At 52.3% G+C, this 20,621-nt stretch overlaps 1 protein-coding gene across 2 annotated transcripts in view; it reads left to right on the forward strand.

Annotated features, from left to right (window-relative positions):
- The first annotated feature begins 2,860 nt into the window (after window positions 1-2,860).
- Window positions 2,861-20,621, forward strand: part of ARHGAP39 (Rho GTPase activating protein 39) — a 110,722-nt gene continuing 92,961 nt past the window's right edge. For both annotated transcript variants that reach the window (XM_038127453.1, XM_038127454.1), the window contains exon 1: window positions 2,861-2,980. In XM_038127453.1, the coding sequence (XP_037983381.1) occupies window positions 2,970-2,980 (11 nt within the window). In that variant the 5' untranslated portion in view covers window positions 2,861-2,969. The remainder of the gene's footprint in view (window positions 2,981-20,621) is intronic.

Raw genomic sequence — 20,621 nt, forward strand, 5'->3', positions numbered from 1 at the left:
GGTCGGAAGGGACCTCGACCACGTCCCCAAGTGCCACATCACACCCCTCCGAGACATCCTGATTTTCCTCTGGAAGCGTCCAAGGCCAGGTTGGAGGAGGCCTGGAGCACCCTGGGGTTGTGCGAGGTGTCCCTGCCCATGGCAGGGGGGTGGAACTCGGTGAAATTCCCTTCCGACCCGAACCACTCCATGATTTGGGGACGGAATGGATTTTCTCGGATCAGGATGCTTAGAGAAAAGGCCAAAGCTGCTCTTTTATTCTGTAAAAATCAGATTAAATTTTAAAAAATAAAAAACAAACCGCAAAACCCCTAAAAAAACCCCAAAGTATTTCCAAAACTAAACCTAAAGAGCAACAGGAACAGGAGGAAAAATACCAAAATTTTACTGACTCACCCTCTCCCAGCCTCCATCCCCCTCCACGCACGTCCCAAAGGAGCTCGGAGGAGAAAACCTGACGGGTTTTGGGTCCTTCTGCTCCCCAAAAAAAAACCACAGCTGGACGTGAGGAAGCTCTCGCAGCGCGTGGAAAGAAAAGAACATGTGAGCAGCACCCCGGGCACGGCGGAGCCGCCGATCCTGCTGAGACAGCCGGCCAAATTCCTGGAAAAATTGCAAGTCAGGGATTGTGCTGAGGCTGGAAAGGGAATAAAAGGGTTTTGTGGTTGGTTTCGCGCCGTGACCCAACTTGTCCCCTCCTGAGAAATTGAATTCCCCGAGTTTTGGCCAGGGGGTGAAAGCTGCTCCGAAGGTCTCGTGGTGTCCTCAACTCTGTCGTCACCCCAGCCAGCTGTCCTTCATCCTCCCAAAAATATATTTTGGGCTTCGTCCTCGGGGTGTTTGGGGTTTTGGGGTGTTTTGTGGACATCCCAGTGAGGGAATGTCTGATGGAAGAGGGGCTGGGGTGGAGGGAAAATTTGGGGTGGACAAATTTCAGCGGGGACCCCCCGGGGTGGACAGAGTGGGCAGCGCTGGGGGGCCCCGGAGGGGTCGGAGTCTCCCAGTTTGGGGTCTCCATCCCCATCCCAAAGACACTGGGGAGGGAATGGGAACGTGGATGTGGATGGGGGGCACGGGGGGGGTGGGGACACGGGGGGGACAGTGGGGGGGGGGGGTGTGCACATGTCCCGCACGGTACAGCGGGGTATTTTGGGATGCTGTGGGACACGGTGGGTGGGGGGGCGGGAGTGTCACAGACCCCGGGGGGGGCTCAGGGGCCACACGGTGCCACCGAGGGGTGAAGGTCCCGGGGGATCTCGGGGTGCCGAGGCGCTGGGGGATCCCCACGCGTGCTTTTGGCGGAGTGGCACACGAAACACGCACAGAGCGCCCGTGGCAGCCGCCACGCGTGTTTCCACCCCCTCAAAACTGCGTGCGCTTCGGGAAATACGGGATTACCGTATTTCCAAATGCGTGTGCGCGCCGCCGGTACCGTAATTTTTTCCAAATGCGCATCACGCCGGTACCGTAATTTCCAGCGCGCATGCGCCGTGCCGCCGCTTCTATTTCAAATGCGCATGTGCAAAAGACATACCGGATTTTTTTTACCGTGCGCGTAGCGCCGCTACCGTAATTTCACCTTGCGCATGCGCACTGAAAGTAACGTAGTCTAGGTGCGCGTCACACGGTTACCGTAATTCCAGAAGCGCACGCGCATCAGAACTAAAATAATTCGGCTTGCGCATCACACAATTACCGTACCAGGACATGCGCATGCGCACCTTAAGTACCGTAATGTCCAATGCGCACCATACAATTCCCGTGTTTCCACAGGGCGCATGCGCACACCAAGTATCGCCGTTCCAAATGAGGCTAAAGCAAAGTGCCGTAGTTACAAATGCGCATGCGCACCACAACTACCGTAATTCCAAATGCTCGGATGAGCACGACTACCGTAATTCCGAAGGCGCATCACATCTCAAGTGCCGTAATTCCAAAGGCGCCGTAGTTCCAAAGGTACCGTATTTCCCAATGTGCATGCGCGTCATAACCACCGCTTTCACACGCGCCTGCGCGCCATCACTACCGTATTTCCAAATGCGAATCGCGCACTAACGTATCTCCCAGTGCGCATGCGCACCATTACTACCGTAATTTCGACCGCATATACTACCAGAACTACGCTCTTTCTAACGCGCATGCGCAGAACTACCGTACTTCCCAAAGAGCAGCGCACACCCGTAGACACGAATGCGCTTGCGGGCCGCGGCTACCGTAATTCTGAGTGCGCATCCAGACACAACTACCGTAATTCATAGTGCGCATCAGAACATAAATACCGTATTTCCGAGTGCGCATCAGAACATAACTACCGTATTCCTAAGTGCGCATCAGAACATAAATACCGTATTTCTAAGTACGCATCCAACATAACTACCGTATTTCCTAGTGCGCATCGGAACACAAATACCGTATTTCTGTGTGCGCATCAGAACATAACTACCGTAATTCCTAGTGCGCATCACAAAACTAACCGTATTTCTGAGTTGCGCATGCGCACAGAGGAAGGGCCGTAATTAACGGGGGCGCGCCGCATCTCCGCCGTTACCGTAATTCCCAGCGCGCACGCGCACCGGCGCTCCACGCCTCCCCCCTCCCACCCTCCGCGCTACCGTATTTCCCAGAACGCACGCGCATCTCACCCGAACCCCCCATCCTCCCCCGCGGAGGGGAGGGGGGGCTCTCCCCGCCCCTCATTTGAATAAAGGCGTGGTTTTCCCCGCAGAAAGGGGCGTGTCCCTGCGTGGCCCCGCCCCCCGGCTGCGCCCCCATTGGCCGCGGCGCCGTTGTCGCTGGTGACGGGGACGCGGCGGGGCCGCCGCGCTCGGAGCGCGCCGGGAGCGGCCGCGGCGGGCACGGAGCGAGGAGGGGCCGGGGGAGGGGGGCTCGGGGTCGGTCACGGGGGTGGCCATGGGAGCCCGAACCGGGGCCGGGACCGGCGGCGGCGAGCGGTAGAGCCGCCGGGGATCATGGCGGAGAGGTGAGGAGCGGCATCGCGGCGGGGAAAGGTGGGGGGGGGGGGGGATTGGGGAGGGGGGCTGCGCTGGGTGGAGGGGCTGCGCCTCTTGGTCCAAACCCTCCCAAATTCCCTTTAGGGACCCCTTCTTGCGTCCCCCTCCTCTTCGTGGGGCGCTTATGGGGGTGCCCCCCCTTCTTTGAGGTGCCCTTGGGGGGGTCTTTGCCCCCCCATCAGCACTTTGGGGGGTCTCAGCCCCATTTTTGGGAAAAGGGGGATGTTCCGTCCTCCTCTGGCTCCGTTTTGGGGGCTCCGCTTCGATTTTGGGGTGCTGGGTGGGGGCATCCTCACCTGCGCTGCATCCAGGTGTTGGCTGGCCTGGAGAATTCCAAACCCCCCTCCCAGATTTTGGTGCATGGAGGGGGGGGAGGGGGGGGCTGGATGCGCCCACCTGGATCCCCGTGGCTGCGGGAAGGGGACGGGAAAAGGGGGATGGAGCTCAACCCCACCCTGGATTTCGGGGAGAATTGGGAAAGGAGCGGGGGGGAATTGGATCCCATCCTGCTCCCGGTGCAGGGGCTGGATCCCACCCTGCTGCCTTTGGAAGGGGTCGTGGAGGAGGGGCTGGATCCCACCTGGAGCGGCTGGATCCCACCCTGCTCCTCTCAGGGGGTTTTATGGAGGGGCTGGATGCCGTCCTGCTCCCCACGGCTGGGGCTGGATCCCTGTTCCCTGGTTTATGGAGGGGCTGGATCCCACCCTGGTGCTCCTCAGAAGGGTTTGGAAGGGCTGGATCCCACCCTGCTCCCTATGGAGGGGTTAAATCCCACTCTGCTTCCATTTTTGGGGGGGGGGTTGGAGGGGCTAGATCCCATCCTGCTCCCTATGGAGGGGTTAAATCCCACCCTGCTCCCCTTTTCAGAGGGGTTTGGAGGAGCTGGATCCCACCCTGTTCCTTAGGAAGGTGCTGGATCCCACCCTGTTCCTTAGGAAGGTGCTGGATCCCACCCTGTTCTCCTTGAGGTGTTTCATGGAGGTGCTGGATCCCATCCTGTTCCTTCCAGAGGGGTTAAATCCCACCCTGCTTCCCATTTTGGGGGGGTTTGGAGGGGCTGGATCCCATCCTGCTCCTTATGGAGGTGCTGGATCCCACCCTGCTTCCCATTTTGGGGGGTTTGGAAGGGTTGGATCCCATCCTGCTCCTTATGGAGGTGCTGGATCCCACCCTGATTCCCATTTTGGGGGGGTTTGGAAGGGCTGGATCCCATCCTGCTCCATAAGGAGGTGCTGGATCCCACCCTGCTTCCCATTTTGGGGGGGTTTGGAAGGGCTGGATCCCATCCTGCTCCATAAGGAGGTGCTGGATCCCACCCTGCTCCCTCCAGAGGGGTCGAATCCCACCCTGCTTCCCTTTTTGGGGGGTTTGGAGGGGCTGGATCCCATCCTGATCCAAATGGAGGTGCTGGATCCCACCCTGCTCCCTATGGAGGTGCTGGATCCCACCCTGCTTCCCTTTTTAGGGGGTTTGGAGGTGCCGGATCCCACCAAGGGGTTTGGAAGGGCTGGATCCCACCCTCCGCAGGATGGGGGGGCTGGGCTGGGGGTTAAAATCCCACCCTCCTCCCTCGGCAAGGTGATGGAAGGGCTGCATCCATCCCCATCCCGCTCCCCGCGGATGCTGCGCTCGGGATCGGGCTGGGGGGGGGGGGGGGGGGGGGTGGGAAGGTGCCCGCCGCCCGGGATGGATCCCATGGGATGCGGGAGGTGTTTTCATGGAGGTGGAAGGTGTGGCAGGGCAGCAGGGAGTGGGTGTGGATGCGGGGATGCGCCGGGAAAGGGGAGCGGGCAGGGATGGAGCCGGGTGGGATGGAGAGGAGGGGAGGGAAGTGGTGGTGGGGGGGGGGCTGCAGCGGGATGCGCAGCGCCGGAATTCGGGGCGGGGATCTGGAGGACCAAATCCGCTGGTTTTGGAAAGGTGGAGGGGCAGAGTTGTTGGGATTTGTTTTGGGATTTGTTTTATTTCGCCGCCGGTTCGGGATTTTTATTTTTTTCCCCCCCATTCCCTGCGCCGTTTCCCCCATTCCTCGCATTTCCCTCCGGCTGTGAAAACTGCAGGATGGGAGCGGAGTTATTTATTTATTTCCTTATTTATTTATTTCCTTATTTATTTATTTCCCTATTTATTCATTCCCGTGCTCATTTATTTCCCCGTCTATTTATTTCCTCATTCGTTTACTCCCCGATTTATCTGTTCCCCCATTTATTTATATTTTTTTTTCCCCTTCGCTTATTTGTCCCGCCGCTCGTTTATTTCGTTGTTCATCGGGTCATTTATTCATCCTCTTATTTATTCCCACTTTAATCAACCCCTGGAGTGACCTCTACGGAGAAATCCGCAGCTGCTCCGCGGCTCCGGAGCCTCACCTGGCACGCGCAGCTGGGTGGGATTAAGGGGGAAAAAAAAACCCACACACGCACAAAAAACCACGTTTTCCATAGAAAATGGATGGATTTGGGATGTTTGGAGGGAGCTGCGAGCAGCAGGTGGCTCGGGCAGGGTTGGAATTGGGACGTGGCGCTTCCCTCCGTGTCCATCCTGCGGTTGGTTGGGCTCCTTCCCCCATGGAATGGCTTTTCCCGGGTGGAAGTTCATGGATCCCAAAATCAGCGGGATTGCGGAGCGCGGGGGGCTGGGATTTGGTGCTGCCGATGGTTTTGGGGAAGGGGGAGAGCGTCAGGTTGTGGTCGTGGGCATGGATTAGTCCGGGAATGTTGGATTTTGGGTTATTTGGGTGGTTTTGTGTTGGATTTTTGGAGTTCTCCCAGTGTTTTTCCATGTGGATTTTGGGGGGGATCGAGGGTTGTATTCCCGTGGGATGGGTGGAGGAGGGAGAGCATCCAGCGGCCTTCCCTTTCCTCCAAAAGGGATTTTCTTGGAATATCCTGAATTACAAAATCCTGGGATGGTTTGGGTTGGAAGAGGCCTTAAACCCCACCTAATCCCACAGGAAGGGGACACTTTCCACAATCCCAGATTTCTCCAAGCCCAATCCAACCTGGCCTGGAGCTGGTGTGCGGGATCTTGGGGGCGCTGACCGGGAGCAATTCTAGGCCTAAAAAACCTAAATTTGGGTGAATTTAGCTCCAAAAATTGGAGTTTTGTGTCACTGGCGGTGGCACAACTCATGCCGCCAGAACTAGGGATGGATTTTCAGGATAATCCCGACATTAATCCCATTGGGAAAGAGCATTTCGGTGCTTCCTTTGGGATGAAAGGCCTGTGGGGAGGCCCTCGTTTTCCGGGGAAGTCTTTGCTTTTCCCACCCAAATCCTGGATTTTTCCAGCTGCAAATCCACACAATCCAAGCTCTGGGCTGTCTGTGAGCCAGATGTCCTCGGGCTGCTCTTTTCCAGAGGGGCTGGAGATGGGTTCAAAGGGATTTTTGGGAATGTCCCACTGTGCTGTGGGATTGGCTGCGAGGGGTGGTGGGAGCAGCGAGGGGTCAGGGATTTATGGAATTGTTTAGGCTGGAAAAAGACCCTTAAAATCATGGAGCTCAACCCTAAAAAGGTTGAAAGGGAGGCTCCTGAAGGTTTTCCAAATCCTGACTCAGGTTGTGTTTCCCGATGGGATTTCCTGATATCCATGAAAATCGGTCAGTTCGGTTTTATCCCGATTTTTTTGGGGGATTTTATTCATTGGTGCCACTGTTTTGTCGGGACAAGGAGCCGCTTTTTACCCCAGATGCGACCCCAGGTGGTTTTTTATGGATTGTCCAACCTTTGTAGGGTTTTCCAGGCCTTTATATCGCTGGATCATCCCAAGTGATCCGCGATCGTTTTAAAAAAAAAAAAAAGGTGTTTCATGGAATTCCAGACCTCTGGAAAATGTTCTGTGTGTGGTTGGTTGGACATCGCAGTTCCTGGGAGCCTGTGGAATCCACTCCATGAAAATCTTGTCCCGTGGGCCACCGAATCCCTTCTTTAGGGATGGAGAATTCCTGATGCATCCCATAGGTCCTCCCTGTGGATAATCCTGATGTTCTCAGGTAGAACTCCAGGGAAGGAATTCCCTCAACTTTGCGCTCCTTTAAACTTTGTTCCCCCCACCTTCCGTTTCCCAGAAAATTTGGATGAATCCATAGTTCTTTACCTGGATTTGATGGTGACCTACTTAGGCCTTGACCCCAAAATTCCAGGCTTTTCGGAACTCCTTAAACCATTCCCAGGAAACCAAAGCTTTGCGGCGCCGTCGTTCCTTTCCTGAGAAATGATGGATTTTGGAGTCCCGCCGCTGGGAATTTGGGAACAGACAATGACCCGGAAACCTTTAAAAAAAAAAAATAAATCCCGAATCCAAACCACAAAACGCAGCTGGGAATTCAGGAAGATTCCAGAGTCAAACTGATGTCAAATCCCATCAAACCACACGTTCCCTGATGGTGGAACAGAGCCGTGGAGGAGCCTGGATTTAGGGGAGAGATCCCAAACCATCGGATCTGGGATTTTTGGGGGCTGTGCTGCGGCTGCTGCCGCTGTTTTGTGGAGTTTTCGTTCAGGAACGTTTGCTCCAGATGACATAAATATCGGTGGGAATTTCATTTAGATGATCGGGATTTGGTTGAGATGATTCCAAAGTTGCTCCTTCCAAAAAAAAAAAATCCTTTAAATCACCATTCCTTGCTCTTCCTCCCTCCTCTCCCTCCCGCGTTTTTGCTCCAGTGATTATTTCCTTACATGCTCTAAATAACGCATTGAACCCCGACCTTTCCTCTTCCTCCTCTGGCTCTTCCCAAAAATAAACATTCCGGCTGGAATTTATTTTTCTCCCCCCCCCACCACCACTTTCCAACCCGTCCAGGCTGGCTATTTTTAATTCCAGCCGCCAAGAAGTGTTGGAGGGAGGGATAAATGTGCTCCAGGTGCTGAGGGGAAGAAGCGGAGCGCTCCAGACCTCCCAGTGCCCTTGGGAATTCGTTGTTATCCCTGAAATCGCTCCCAGGGATCCCCAAATCCCAGGGTTTTTTTGGTTTTCCAGCTCCTGAAAGGATCACGTTGTGCTGCTCCAATGGGAGGTGCCTCCCCTGTCTCGAATTCTTCATCCCTCGCTCTTTCCTTGACCTTCACAGATCCAGGGATTTGGTTTATTTCCTTCCTCCTGCTCCTGCCCTTTAAACGTTCCCACATCCAGCTGCTCCATCCCGATTTTTAGGGAATAAACTCACCAATCCCAGTTTTTTTTATGGAGTTAAAAGCATCACTCTGACTTTCAGGAAGCTGGATATCCCCGTCGCCACGTTCCCGAGAGGAAAATAAATCTTATTTCCAGGTTTTTTTGAGTCTTTCCCAACAATAAACGGGAAGAGGCAGCGGAGTGACCCAGTGGTGTCATTCCAGGACCAGGAACTGCCGTTCCCAGAGGGAAAGATGCGGAAATTCCTGATTGTTGAGGAAGGTCTCGTAGGACTTGGAGAAAGTGAGGCCTGGAATGGACGCTCAGAGGGAGAAGGTTTTGTTTGTTGGGTTTTCCCGACTCTGGGATCCTGGCAGGTTTCGTTCCTGGCTGGAACGGGGCTGGGAAGTCTGGGGTTCTGGGTGGGAGCAGAGCTTTCGGAATGGTTTGGGTGGGAAGCGACCTTCAAGACCACCCACGGGCAGGGACACCTTCCAAAATCCCAGGTTGCTCCAAGCCCCGTCCAACCTGGCCTTGGACAATTCCAGGAATGGGGCAGCCACAATTTCTCTGGGAATTCCATCCCAGCCCCTCACCACCCTCACGGGGCAGAATTCCTTCTCAAAATCCCATCTGTCCCTGCCCTCTGGCAGTGAGAAGCCATTCCCAGTGTCCTGTCCCTCCATCCCTTGTCCCAAATCCCTCTCCAGCTCTCCTGGAGCCCCTTCAGGCGCTGGAAATGTCTCCAAAGTTTTCTTCCCTTCTCCAGGTGAACCCCCCCCACCCCTTTTCCAATTTTCCTGGGATTTCATCTCCTGGGCCTTCACCCACATTGTCCCTTTATCCTTCCAAACCACCAAAAACCACGGAAAAATCCCTGGATTGAGGCACGGCTCCTTCCTTACGGCCTTTTCCCTACGGAAAACCCCCGCGCCCGATCCGTTTGCGCCGGGGCCGGATTCCGGCGGATTCTGGGCCGCCTCTTCCCCAGGTGCTGACATTTCCCTGCCGGCCTCGTCGTGTTTTTATTGATCTTCCCTCTCTGCTCCGTGCCGGAATGGAAACGACTTCCAGCGGGTCCGCGTGTTCGGGAAAACTTTTGGAAAACGTTACTTTGGGAAGCGCCGCCACGGAATTACGTTCTTTTTTTCCAATTGATCTTCCTCGTGCGCTTCACACCCGGCTGGGAGAGGTCATGGAAAAGCATGGAAAAGTGTGGTTATGGGATGGGAACGGGGTGGTTTTCTGTCTGGAAGAGGAGGATGGACAATGAGGTGCCTGGGAATAACGTGGGAATTTCTGTTGCTTTGGAATTTTAACCTGCCGTCGGTCCGGGGCGTTGGGAGCGCTGGAATCATGGAATCATGGAATTGAGTTGGATGAGGGTGCAGGGATCACCCAATTCCACCCCCTTGCCATGGGAAGGGATAATTTCCACTATCCCAGGTTGCTCCAACCTGGCCTTGGACACTTCCAGGGATCCAGGAACAGCCACAGCTTCTCTGGGAATTCCATTCCAGCCCCTCACCACCCTCCCAGAGAGGAATTTCTTCCCACTATCCCACCTAACCCTGCCCTCTTGCCCCCATTCCCCCTTACCCTGTCATTCCATGCCTTTTCCCAAAACCCTTTCCCAGCTTTTTTTTGGGATGTCTTTGGACTCTTAAATCCTTTCAAAGGCTCCAAGTGGAGCCGTCCCTGGATTCCGAGTTCCAGGCGGGCTCGGGAGGGGAAATGCTGCTCCTTGAGGAGCCCATCTTCCCTCTTTCCCTCTTTTCCGTGCTCCAGGGTTACTTTTGATCTTTTGGGTGCCTGCCTGTGAATTCCTCACCTCCAGGGACACATCCCAAGCTGCCCTGAGCGCGGACACCGGGATTTGTTGGATCTATGGATGCATCCTCAATTTTACAGGGAATTAAGCTGCCTCTTAGGGGTTTTCTGGATCCATTTTTGGACCTGGACTTGGATTTCTGGATGCTTCCTAAGGTTCTTTGCTCCCTTTAACCCAAGGGGTGCATCCATGGATCCGTGTCCTCTCAAAGACAGGGAAAGGAGGAATCCCATGGAGCCCTTTCCTGGCTGGGCTGCTTGGGAAAAAAAAAACAACAAACCCAGAACAAAAATTCTTGGCAAGATTTAACGGAGTTGGGAATATTCGGGAATAATTAGGGAAAAGGAGGAGAAAAATAATTAGGAAAAGAGGAAAAATTCCTTTTGGAAGAGGAGGAATTGAGGGATTCATGCTCACGGATCTCTGACCACTTCAGCGGGCTCTGGGTGAGGTGGGAGGGGATTTTCTTCCACTTCCCAGAAAATCTAGTGGGATTTGGGTCAGAGGTTGTTGGCTGAGGCTGCCAGAGTCGGAATCGTCCACGGGGCAGGAATTCTTCTTAATCGTGGAATCATGGAATGGGCTGGAAGGGGTTGGATTAAAAATCATCCAGTTCCAGCTCCTGCCATGGGCAGGGACACCTTCCCCTCTTCCTGGTTGCTCCAAACCCTGTCCAGCCTGGCCTTGGACACTTCCAGGGATGAGACAGCCATGGAATTCCCTGGGAACTCCATCCCAGCCCCTCACCACCCTTGCTGTGATAAATTCCTTCCTTAAATCCAGTCTGAGTGGATCAGGAATCCTGCTGGGTTGGAGGTCTGGGGTTGCTGATTCCCGTGGGGAGGGTGCCAGGACGGGAGCGGGCTTCCCTCGGGATCGGTGTGTTCCCTAATTAAGTGTGTCTGGATTAAATGGAGCAGTCGGGCAACAAAAACATGGAAAAGCCTCTTTATTTTCCATTAATTCCACATCGAATTGGTTTTCATTGCCTCTCCCAAGGAGCAGAGACCATTCCCTTCCCTATTCCCGCCTTCCGTGCCATTTCCAGGAGACACCGTCGGATCTGTCAGAGCCGCCAGGAAGGAGGAAATTCCAAACGAATCCATTCTTTTTCTTTTCCCCCTTCTTCTCCTGCCTCTCCGACATCTCCTGAAAGTCACCTTGAGGAATCCATATCGGAGCGTGGCGGTTCCATGCCAGGGATTTTCATTTTGGAAGTGGGTGCTACTCCCAGAAAAACCAAAAAATCCCACAGTGATCCAGAGAACACATTTTCTGTCTGGGAATTTTCTGTTTTAACAGGAAGTTCCTGGGGGTTTTTTGGGTTTGTTTTTTTTTTTTTTAATTGAGGAAAATGCTGTGCTCAGGATTCTCCAAACCCCGATAAGTGAGTCTGGAATTATTCCTGTTCTGTCACGCTCCAGCTCACCTGAACAATTCCCCCTTTTTTCCTCCGCTGGGAGGGGCACGGAAGGGGATTTTTATCAGGATGGAAGTGGGAATAAGATCAAAGAATGGGTTGGGTTGGAAAGGGGACCTTAAAAAGAATTCCCAACCCCCTTCTTCCATGGGCAGGGACACCTCCCATTATCCCAGGGTGCTCCAATCCCATCCAACCTGGCCTTGGACGCTTCCAGGGATGGAGCAACCACAGCTTTTCTGGGAATTCCATTCCATTCCAGCCCTCACCGCCCTCATCACAATGCTCGGAGCACAGAATGAGGTTGGGAAGGTTTTTTTTGTGGGAAAACCCATGGGAATAACACAGGGAGGAAAACAGATCTTAATTTATCATCTCTTTAATCCCCCAAAAGTGTTTTTTTTTGGGAATCTCCAAACAGGAAATCAACACAAACCCTTGGGAAAAGCCAGGCTGGGTGTGCAGGAGGAGCAGGTTTGGCGACGGATCCCAGTGCTTTTCCACGTAGGACAATCCCAGACTTTTAAGCCACAGGTGGGATTTGCTTCATTCCGTGTGTTCCTCCGGCATTGCCTCAGCCTTATCAGCTCATTAAGTGCCTTATCAGCTCATTAAGTGCCTTATCAGGAGGGATCAGTGGCCTTTGGAATTCTGTCCTTTGGGCAGTAGGGATCATAGAAAAATCGGGATACTCCTGGCATGTGCAAATATCTTCCCTTAAAGCTTTTAACTGTGGAAAAAGTGGCTTTTTTGGGGGGATAATTTTGTGGGAATACCTGGATCAGGGAAGTGGCATTCCCTCCGTGCCAAGGGACCTCAAATCCCGGGATTGGGATTTTGGGCTCTTCATGACAAGAAGGACATTGAGGGGCTGGAGCGTGGATTCCTTAATCATGGAATCATGGAATGGATTTGGGGAAAAGTCTGGAACACCAGGAGCAGCTGTGGGGGGAAAAAAAAGAGTTTTTTTAGGGATAAATAGGCTGAGCTTAGGAGTTGTCCCCACCTTGTGTCAAATCCCACTGCAAAGCCGGGAATTCCGATTCCATTCCTTGTTCCCTTTCCCTCCAGTGGAACATGGAAAACCCCCAGATTTGGAAAACCGAGAGCCTGGATATTTCAGTGCCGTGAACATTTTTTTTCCTGCGGCTGGTTTCATTCCAGAGAACCTGGAAAAGGGAATTTCAGAGGGTACAAACCTGCCCGCGGCAGCGATTAAAGGCTGTCGGTGACTCACGGATCTCCCTCCACCCACATTCCCTGATCCAAGCATCTCGTTGCTCTTTTCCTGATTCATGTCAGATTTTCCTGGCTGCCAGGAAATCGTTTCACCTTCAGGAATGCTCTGAGGGGATCTTGGATCTTCTTCCAGCGCCTAAAGGGGCTCCAGGAGAGCTGGAGAGGGATTTGGGATAAGGGATGAAGGGACAGGACACAGGGAATGGCTTCCCACTGGTTGGATGGGATATTAGGAAGGAATTCTTCAATGGAATTCCTGGAGGAGCTGTGGCTGCCCCTGGATCCCTGGAAGTGTCCAAGGCCAGGTTGGACGGGGCTTGGAGCAACCTGGGATAGTGGAAGGGGGTTGGAACTGAATGAGCTCTGATCCAATCCCTTCCAACCCAACCCATTCCAGGATTTTGTGAACTTGAATGGAAGAACTTAAAGCTCCATGGAATTTTGGCTCAAGGAGGATTTAGAGCAGGAACGGAAAGGCACAAATGTCCGAGGGCGTCTGCAAAAACCTGGGAAACTGTCAAAAAACGGGGATTGGGAAGGAAAAGATGAGAGGGGAATGAGGAATCAATTACTTGGGACCGATGTAGGTAAAAAGGAGGATCATGGAATTTTTTAGGCTGGAAAGGAGCTTTAAGGTTGAGCCCCAGCTCTCCCAAGGCCACCACTGACCATATCTCCAAGTGGATTTTGGATCCCTCCCGGACAGCCCTTCCCGGGAGGAATTCTCCCAAAAAATATCCCACCTAAACCTCTCCTGATGCCACTTCCTTTTGCCCTGTCCCTCATTCCCTTGGGAGAAAATCCCGACCTTCACCCGGCCTCAACCTCGGAGCAGAAAACGTGGCGGGGGAAAAAAACCCAATAAGTGTGGAATTAATCCAAAGGGACAGAAACTCGGGAGAAGAAAACTGGATGTGAAGGAGGCTGAGGATGCTCCGGGCTACGCGTGGAAGTTGCGTGCACGGAGAGGGACGTGGGGGCTCTTTGATTGTGATCAGGGATGAAGTGCAGGCTCGGGAAAAATACAGGGAAGTTTGGAATGGTTGTGAGGAAAAAAAAAGAGCAGCGTTTCAGTTCCTAAATCCCTGTTTATGGAGAATGCGAAAATATTCCAGCAAAAATTAAATCCCGGGGATGAAGGGAAGATTTGGTGTCGCCTCAGTGGGTTTTTTAGGAATTGTTGTTCCTGGAAAGTTGTAGAATTAGGGAAGCGTTTGAGGTATTTGGGGTAGGAAGGGCAGGAATAAATGAGGTTATAGATTTGCCTGAAATTGTGGGAATTAGAGTGGACCAGACAGGCTTTTTAAGGAAGAGTCTTGTTTGGAGCTTCTGGAATAGTGGGTAATATTTTCTGTCGTCAGATAAATGTGTAAAAATCCCCTTTTTTATCAGGAAAATTTACAGCAGGAATTGCTGGAGCGGGAACAGGAGAAACCTTGGAGCGAGGGTGAAATCACCAAAAAAACCAATTCTGTGATTTGACCAAAATCACAGTTTCATAGAACTGAGAATTCCAAGGGAAAGCTCGGGATTGGGAGAGGTTCTGTTGTTCATCCCAAACGTCTGAGGGACGAGGGAACGGGCGGGATGTGATCTCACGGAGATGGTCTGAGGATGCCCCAGAAGAGACTTTTTTCGGGATCCTTCTCCGTGAATGAACCTTTGTATTTTCGGCAAAATTTGCCTGGAAATGTTTTTTTCATCCCATCTTTTCCCTGCGAGATACCGAAGGAATGGCGGAGGAAGCGATGGGAATAGGAGGGAGGGAGAATTGGGGGGGAAAAAAAGGACAAAAAGTGTGACCGTAGCAGGAGCTCCACATTTGGAGAAATTCCAAGTGGAACTTGGGCACGAGGAGAACATTTGGGAAGATGCTGATGGACCACTGGAGCTGGCTGGGGGTTGGGATCTGCTCCCAGGGAAAAAGGGACAGGACAAGGGGAAACTCCAGCCATGCCAGGGGAGGTTTAGGCTGGATTTTGGGAAAATTCCTCCTGGAAAGGGCTTGGCACAGAGAGACTCGGGAATATTTTTGGCTGGGAATGATAACGAGGCCTTAACGCAGAATCCATTTGAAGCAGGACCCGTTTGATGCAGGAGATCAGAACAACTCCAGTTGAAAATCCCAGGATGCAGAAATAGGAATGACAAAGGGTGTGGGATCTCTCCTTGTCTTCTTCTAAATCAGAGGGAGAAGCTCAAGTTGGGCTTCCAATCCTTTAATCTGCCAAAACGTATTTCCAAGGAATGCCTTTCTTTCCCTGTTCCTCGACTTAAATGGAAACTCTTCCAGCTTGCTCCGTGTGTTGCGCTTATTCCTTTCCCAGTTTTAGGTTCGCTTCCCCTTGGCAAATTTCCTTTTATCCCAAAAAAAGGCCTTGAACTGCTCCAAAGGGCGAAAATACTCGGAGCAGATTTGGGTTTTTTCCCACATCTGACTCAGGAACTCTTCTGTCAGCTGGAGGAGGAGGAAGAATAATTTAAAATATTCAACCCTTCACGAGCAGCGCTCCAAGAACATTTTTAATGCGGCCGGAATGAGATTTGGGTTTTGGAGCTCTCTCGGTATTGATTTGTTGCTTCAATTTGTTCGTTGAGCACGGAGGGAGGAAAACGTTTTATAAAAAGATTTCTGAGCACACCCAGTGATGGCTGGACCATCGCGGAGTTGCTTTGGCTGTTCATGGTTAATTTGATTTCTATTTAAAGCCAGCCAGGGATTTATTTTGTCGCGTTTCAAAGGAGAAAAAAGGGAGGAGTGGGCGGGACCCTGATTTAGGAGATGTCTCCTCCTTTCTACCTGAAATTGGAGCTTTTTTATCCTAAATTTCTGTCTCGCCCTCGCCTGGGTGCAGGTGGCATTTGTCAGCCCGAGGAGAGTAAATTATAAACGTCCTTAAAAAAAACCCCAAAACCCAAAACAAACCCCAAATCTTGATGCTTAAGGAATTTTCCTGCTCGCCTCATCATCTTCCCTCATTTTGTAGCTGCACTTTTCAACCGTAGCTTCCAAGAGCACGGGTCATTGACTTTGAGATTGGCAGATGAGATTCCCTCTGGCTCCGACGTCGCTCCGAGGAATCCGTGTCCGGACAGGCGGAATTGAGCCGGGTGGGCACCGTTGGGTGAAGAGCCCAGCGAGGGCCTTGCCTGGGGCACGGAAACGCCTTCGGAGCGTGGCAGTGTCTGGCAGTTCCTACTCTTCCCTGGAAATTTTTTGCAGTTGGAAGAGGTTTTTTCTTGGGGTTGGAGTTGAGGTCGGGCTCCCGGGATCTTGGAATGCCGCGTCATCCTGGAATCTTTGCCTCAGTTTCTGAGCAGGGATGTTGGGTGGTTCATGATGAGTTTCTGCTCAAATGTTTGGGTTGAAAGGGTCTCAGTGGGGAAGGCCTTGAGGGTTGGGATAGATTTTCCTTTCCCTGAAAAAATTGGATCGTGTTGGAACAGGCTGGGAGAGCTGGGAATGTCTGTCCTGGAGAAGAGAAAGATCCAGGGAGACCTCAGAACCTTTCCAGTGCCTAAAGGGGCTCCAGGAGAGCTGGAGAGGGACTTGGGACACGGGATGGAGTGACAGGACATTGGGAATGGCTTCCCACTGCCAGAGGACACGGATAGAGGGGATATTGGGAAAGAATTCTTCCCTGTGAAGGTGGTGGGGCCTGGAATGGAATTCCCAGAGAATCTGTGGCTGTCCCATTCCTGGAATTGGACGGGGCTTGGAGCAACCTGGGATAGTGGAAGTTGTCCAAGGCAGGGAGTTGGAACTGGATGGTCTTGAAGGTCCTTTCCTACCCAGATCATTCCGGAATTTTGTCCTGCTGGTGCCACTCTGGAAGGAGGATCCTGCCGGATAACAAGCCTGATCTCCGTGTCCAACACCTCGGAGCTGTGGCCATTGTGTGGCCAAGGTCCAGCTGGCTGTGGACCTTCTCCATGGACGCTCAGCGTGCTTGGAGAACATCCCAAGTGGCTCAGACTTACGGACAAACAACTTTTTTGGACGGTTTGTGGTGGGAAACGTGCCTGGTGAGCTCACTCGGGTGAGTCGCCCGCGTCGCCCGAAACCCGTCCCCGCGCCAGACAGGCCGAGCGAGTCCCGGAGGCTCCAGCGACGTCTCATCCATGCCCAAACAACCACTGCCATCCCCCAAATGTTGGGATGGGATCGTTTATCCCGGGAGGCAGCCGGTGTGGTTCCTTCAAGTGTCTGGGGGATGATTTCCCTAATTTTCCTGCTGCTCCAAGGGTTTAATCAGCCAGCAAATTGCAGGCCTGGCTGATTCACGCCTTATCTCCCGGCCTTGCTGCTCGGGTTCAAGGGCCCTGCTTGGCTTTGTCGTTTCGGGATGAGCTCCCAAACTTCTTTGAGGGCGGAATTAGCGGGATTAAAGGCTTTGGGCACACAGGACCTGCTGGTTTGAGCAGCTTCTCCAGGAGACCAAACTTTGTTTAACCACAGGAAGCATTTCAGGTTCTTTGAATCTTTCCAGGTGAGGAGCCTTTCCATGGAAAGCCCCCCCCCCCCCTTCCCAGTGACTCAGCCACATCCATCTCGAACCCTCGGGAATCACGTTAAATCCACCAAATTCCCCTGTCATCCGTAAAAATTCCATGACGTAGCATCCCTTTAACCTGGTTACCTGCTTTTCCTGTGGTCTTTCAAAGGGATTCCTGCGTTTCCTCTGCCCTATTTTCCCTCGGCAGCTCCGTCGCGAGGGTGACACGGATAAGAAGGGAAATTTTCTGCTCTCCCACGGCGCCGGGAGCCTGATTTGCTCACGGAAGGCATCGCTGGGATAATCAAACCTTCCAGCTGCTTTGTTCCAGGCACCTATTATCGGAAAAGGAGGCTGCTGTGAACCATCACAAAGTGTTTGGGAAGGCTGGAATTCAAAGGGAAGCAGGTTCAGGAGGAGGATTTGGTCACCTCACCCTTTTGGAGAGGGTGTGGGAGTTGGGATTTGGGTCATTTGTTCTTGCTGCGTAATAAAAACAGATCCTAATTGCTACAAGTTCTTGTTATTGTGCCAAAATTGCCGTGACAGGTAAACCATTCCCGACGCTGTCGTTCCTAAAATGACAAAAAAAAAAAAAAAAAAAAAAAAAAAAAAAAAAAAAAAAAAAAAAAAAAAAAAGAATTGTTTTCCCGACAATAATTCCCTGTTTTTCCAGTCCACAGCTCCAGAGCTTCCAAGATGTGGGTGATGGGTGGGCTGGATGAAACTCTTCCCATACCCTGGTGGTTTCTCTCCTGTTTTGTTCTCCAGAGTGGTGAAGTTTGACCTCCTGGTCCATGAAACCTCTGGAAATGGCTCTCTAGGATATGGTGGGATTTTGGGGGTGGCCTCGTGCAGGACTCGACATCCTTGTGGATTACCTCAGGTTATTCCATGATTTTGATTCCGCATCTTTGAGAATCTTTCCGTGATTCTCACCCTTTGTTTTGGGGTGCTAGGAGTTGGAAAAGCCTGGGAATATGGGGAAGGAATAATTGTACTCTTGAAATCAAATTACTAGCCTTAAAGCAGGGAATAATTCCATCTTGGATGGAGTGTGGGTGATGGAAATGAGCTCTTTGCTGTAGAGTAGCCCCAGCACCATCAGAATTCCTGAAAATGTTTTATTTTACGGATCCTCTTCATGAGCACCCAAGACCACCCTGACTTCTATTCCAAAATATTCTTCCTTGGGAAGACTTGAGTTCCCGGCGCTTCAACCTCCCCAAACTGGTTCAAAACTCTGCTTTGAGCCCTAAAGACTGGGAAAATCCTCATTTAAATATTCCTTATGCAAAGTGGAGCTCCTGACTCGACTGGTGCCGCAGGTATTCCCTTGTTCTACAGCCTGATTATCCCACAGCAGTTTCTCCTACGTTTTCAGCTCCCGTCTGCAGCTCCAACCGCAAATCCCAAAGTTTTGAGTCAGCTCCTCATCCCAGCTGCCTCCGGAGCGCTTCTCTCCCACACGCACCCGGCTCCTCTTCCCTTGGCTTTCCCACTTGCCAGCCCGGCAATCATTCCCTGCTCTGGTGGTGGAAAAATAGGGATTAATCATCCTGACGGCTCCGTGATGACTTCCAGGGCACCTGAATTAAACGGGATGAGACAAAATCTTATTTGTCTTGTCTGCCCTCGCCAGTCGCCTGCTCTTCCTCCTTTCCTTTGCTGTTTGTTTAAGACAGGCTTGGATCTGCTGGAGCAAAGCCAGGAGATGCTCCAAGGGCTGGAGAGAGGCTGGGAGAGCCTGGGAATGTCCAGCCTGGAGAAGAGAAGGCTCCAAGAGCCTCTTCCAGTGCCTAAAGGGGCTCCAGGAGAGCCTTTGGACAAGGGATGGAGGGACAGGACGCAGGGAATGGCTTCCCACTGACAGAAGGCAGGGATGGATGGGATACTGGGAAGGAATTCCTGGCTGGGAGGGTGGTGAGGCCTGGAATGGAATTCCAGGAGAATCTGTGGCCACCCCATCCCTGGAAGTGTCCAAGGCAAAGTTGGAGCAACCTGGGATAGAGGAAGGTCCACTATCCCATGGGATAAAGTTCTGGGAATCTGGGAAAGGCTTCCATGCCCATGGCAGGGGGTGGGGCTGGATGATCCTGAAGGTCTCTTCCCACCCAAACCATCCCATAATATTTTTTTCTGGAGGTAGCTGGCTCAGCTGTGCTCCAGCAAGACTTTAAAAATCCCAACCAATTATTCCATTTTCTTCAACTCCTCATCATTCCCGGGCTCCATCTCCCTGAAAACCTCGTTCTGCCGTTTTTAGGGGGGATTTTGGAAGGGTTTTTTCCTTCTCCTCATCTTTCCCCTTCCAAGGCCTTCAACCAGAGCGTTCTCCTCCAGCCTGTGGAACCAGGATTTTCCCGGCTATCCCAAACTTTTTACAGGCTTGGAAGGTCTGAGAAATTTATGGAGAAGCCTTGTGGGATTTTGCTGGAAAATTTGCCCCCTCCTGCCTTGATTTCTCACGTTTTCCTTCCGCTCCATTTCTCCTCGCTTGCTTTCTTCACACCCTCCGCGTCCTCCTTCACGGCTCCAGCAGAAACTCCTTCATCCCGGCTCGGAGAGACTCGGAATTCTGCAGGAAAGCTGCAGAAGCACAAAAATATCCCTTCTGGCTGCTTTTCACGGAGCTCCTGGAGTCCGGTGGAGCTGCAGGGATGTGCAAACTCCGTCCACGGGTGTTTCACGGAATTGTTCCTCATTTTTCCTCATTTTTTGGGATCAACCTTTGAGTTTCCTCCTCCTCCTCCTCCCATTGTTTTTTGGTCGCTCCCTGTGGGAATTATCTTGTATCAGGTGCCTGAATATCTCTCTTAGAATGATGGAATTGTTGGGCTTGGGAAAGATTTCCATGCTCAAGGAGTCCAACCATTCCTTCAGCACTTCCAAGGCCACCACCGGCCATGTCCCCAAGCGCCACATCCACAGGGATGTCAAATCCCTCCAGGGACGGGGATTCCAACTCTGTGCCAGGGCTGGAACGGCCTGGAATATTCCCAATATCCAACCTAAACCACCCCTGGCTCAGCTTGAGGCCGTTTCCTCTCACCCCTGTTCCCTGGGAGCAGATCCCAACCCCCACCTGGCTCCAACATCCCGTCAGCATCTTCCCAACTGTTTTCCTCGTGCCCAAGCTCTGCCGTTCCCTTGGAATTTCTCCAGCTGTCGAGCTCCTGCTACAGTCACACTTTTTTTTTTGTCTTTCTTATTTTTTCCTTTTTTTTTCCCCCCCATTCTCCTGTCCTCCCACTCCCGTCACTCCCGCTGCCATTCCTTCAGTATCTTGCAGGGAAAAGATGTTTTCATACTCCGGGATCTCGTGGAGTCTTTGATGCTCAGATATGCAAATTTATTTGCATCTCTTTTGTGCTGCTGCTACCTTGCTGCGTCTTTCAGGTGCTGGATTGTTGATCCAGCTCCGCTGTATCCCGGTGGGAATTAACCCTCATGCTGGGAGACTACTGGTAGCTGTTAATCCATGGGGGAAAAAAAAACCAAAAACC

This window comes from Motacilla alba, chromosome 2, assembly GCF_015832195.1.
Source record: "Motacilla alba alba isolate MOTALB_02 chromosome 2, Motacilla_alba_V1.0_pri, whole genome shotgun sequence".
In the NCBI taxonomy this organism is placed as follows: Eukaryota; Metazoa; Chordata; class Aves; order Passeriformes; family Motacillidae; genus Motacilla; species Motacilla alba.